The 2443-nt window shown below is 45.0% G+C and overlaps 1 protein-coding gene across 3 annotated transcripts in view; it reads left to right on the forward strand.

The window, feature by feature from the left end:
- The window catches only part of flt4 (fms related receptor tyrosine kinase 4), a 313067-nt gene extending 312136 nt beyond the window's left edge, over positions 1–931 (forward strand). For all 3 annotated transcript variants that reach the window (XM_061901973.1, XM_061901974.1, XM_061901976.1), the window contains one exon: positions 439–931. In XM_061901973.1, the coding sequence (XP_061757957.1) occupies positions 439–670 (232 nt within the window). In that variant the 3' untranslated portion in view covers positions 671–931. The remainder of the gene's footprint in view (positions 1–438) is intronic.
- Positions 932–2443: the final 1512 nt, after the last annotated feature.

Raw genomic sequence — 2443 nt, forward strand, 5'->3', positions numbered from 1 at the left:
GTATATGTATATATGTGTGTGTGTGTGTGTGTGTGTGTATAACATTTAGAGTTATACAGACATGTTTTGTGTTACTTTCTGTTCGAAATCTGCTTTTTTTTTAAATAATTGACTGCTTTTAGGGCATAATAATAGCAACAATAAAATTAATAGGAAGAAAACACTGCTTCAAAATTATTTTATCAAAGTTATTTCAGTTTATGCTCGATAAAAACTGACCTTTTTTAAACATACAAGACTGAAATGAAGTCATTTAAAGTGTGGGAACTATCAACACATAATATTTGTAAAGCGATTTTCGGAGCGGTTATAATTTTTGTCATACAATTTGAAGGAAGTTTTTATAATAATGCATTAAAAATATTACACAAATGTGACATGTAGGTGTACTCAGGTGCACAAATGAGTAGTAATGCACTGCTATTGTCCTACCTTCAGGCGCATGAGCAGCAGCAGCAGCACAGAGCCTCTGACCTCCTCCCCCGGCTCCCTGGGCCGAAGCTTTGGCGCCACCAACCCCAGACATTGTCCAAACTTCTTCAGCCAGCTGTCGGGCCAGACCTTCTACAACAACGAGTACGGACACCTGTCCGAGGAGGGCTTCTGCGGCAGCGGCGGCGACTTCTTCTCCCCGCCGAACGCCCCCTGCCTGGCCTCCTCCGACGTGTGACCTTTGCAATGGGAAGAAGAGCAGTTGAGGAAAGGAAATGGTCAATAATCACAATAAATGGTGATCAGGTGGGGAAGAAGTTAACCTCTTGTGCGGGACCTTCCTTCAAACAGCCACTGGGTGGCAGCATTGTGACTTCAAAGCAAACCCAAGTATTTTCTTACCACTTTTATATACTGTATATTTTTATCTTTTGTATTCAAAGTACTTCATTTGTACAACTGTTGCCTCGTAAGGGAAGATATAAAGACATGGATCTCCTCACGTCTCTGTCGTAATCTATGTTAACACATTTGAATCAAGATTGTTTTTAAAAACGGGGGGTAGAAAGCAGCCTTATATCCAATATTCAAGGCCTACTGAAACCCACTACTACCAACTATGCAGTCTGATAGTTTATATATCAATGATGAAATATTAACATTGCAACACATGCCAATACGGCCTTTTTAGTTTACTAAATTGCAATTTTAAATTTCCAGGGAGTTTCTTGTTGAAAACGCCGCGGAATGATGTTTGTGACGTTATTGGTTGGAGCGGCCATTTTAGCCCAGCACCACACACAGCTAAAAGTTGTCTCTTTTCATCGCATAATAGACTCCCTTTTTCGACCAGTTGATCTGCCGTTTCTTTTCTTTTTCTCCTATGTCCCACTCTCCCTTGTGGAGGGGGTCCGGTCCGATCCGGTGGCCATGTACTGCTCGCCTGTGTATCGGCTGGGGACATCTCTGCGCTGCTGATCCGCCTCCGCTTGGGATGGTTTCCTGCTGGCTCCGCTGTGAACGGGACTCTCGCTGCTGTGTTGGATCCGCTTTGGACTGGACTCCCGTGACTGTGTTGGATCCATTATGGATTGAACTTTCACAGTATCATGTTAGACCCGCTCGACATCCATTGCTTTCCTCCTCTCCAAGGTTCTCATAGTCATCATTGTCACCGACGTCCCACTGGGTGTGAGTTTTCCTTGCCCTTATGTGGGCCTACCGAGGATGTCGTAGTGGTTTGTGCAGCCCTTTGAGACACTAGTGATTTAGGGTTATATAAGTAAACATTGATTGATTGATTGATTGATAATTACACAGTATTCTGGACATCTGTGTTGCTGAATCTTTTGCAATTTGTTCGAATTAATAATGGAGAAGTCAAAGTAGAAAGACGGAGGTGGGAAGCTTTAGCCTTTAGCCACACAAACACACGGTGTCTCCTTGTTTAAAATTCCCAAAGGTGAAGCTTTATTATGGATCAGAGCGGTCAAGCCAACATGGATCCCGACTACATGTCCACCGGCAGTTTTCGGTAGAGAAAATTGTGGAAATAAGTCGGCTCTTACCGGAGATCAGCGGAGCTTCTCTCATGCTGCAGCTGATCGTGACTTCTCTCTGGCGTCAACACACCCGTGGCCACACTCCTCCGAATATCAGGTACTATTAAACTCACTAAAACACTAGCAACACAATAGAAAGATTAGGTCTCTGCTTTTTGCAGATGATGTGGTCCTGATGGCTTCATCTGGCCGGGATCTTCAGCTCTCACTGGATCGGTTCGCAGCCGAGTGTGAAGCGACCGGAATGAGAATCAGCACCTCCCAAGTCCGAGTCCATGGTTCTCACCCGGAAAAGGGTGGAGTGCCATCTCCGGGTTGGGGAGGAGACCCTGCCCCTAGTGGAGGAGTTCAAGTACCTAGGAGTCTTGTTCACGAGTGAGGGAAGAGTGGATCGTGAGATCGACAGGCGGATCGGTGCGGCGTCTTCAGTAATGCGGACAATGTATCGA

Source organism: Nerophis ophidion, linkage group LG05 (genome assembly GCF_033978795.1).
Source record: "Nerophis ophidion isolate RoL-2023_Sa linkage group LG05, RoL_Noph_v1.0, whole genome shotgun sequence".
In the NCBI taxonomy this organism is placed as follows: domain Eukaryota; kingdom Metazoa; phylum Chordata; class Actinopteri; order Syngnathiformes; family Syngnathidae; genus Nerophis; species Nerophis ophidion.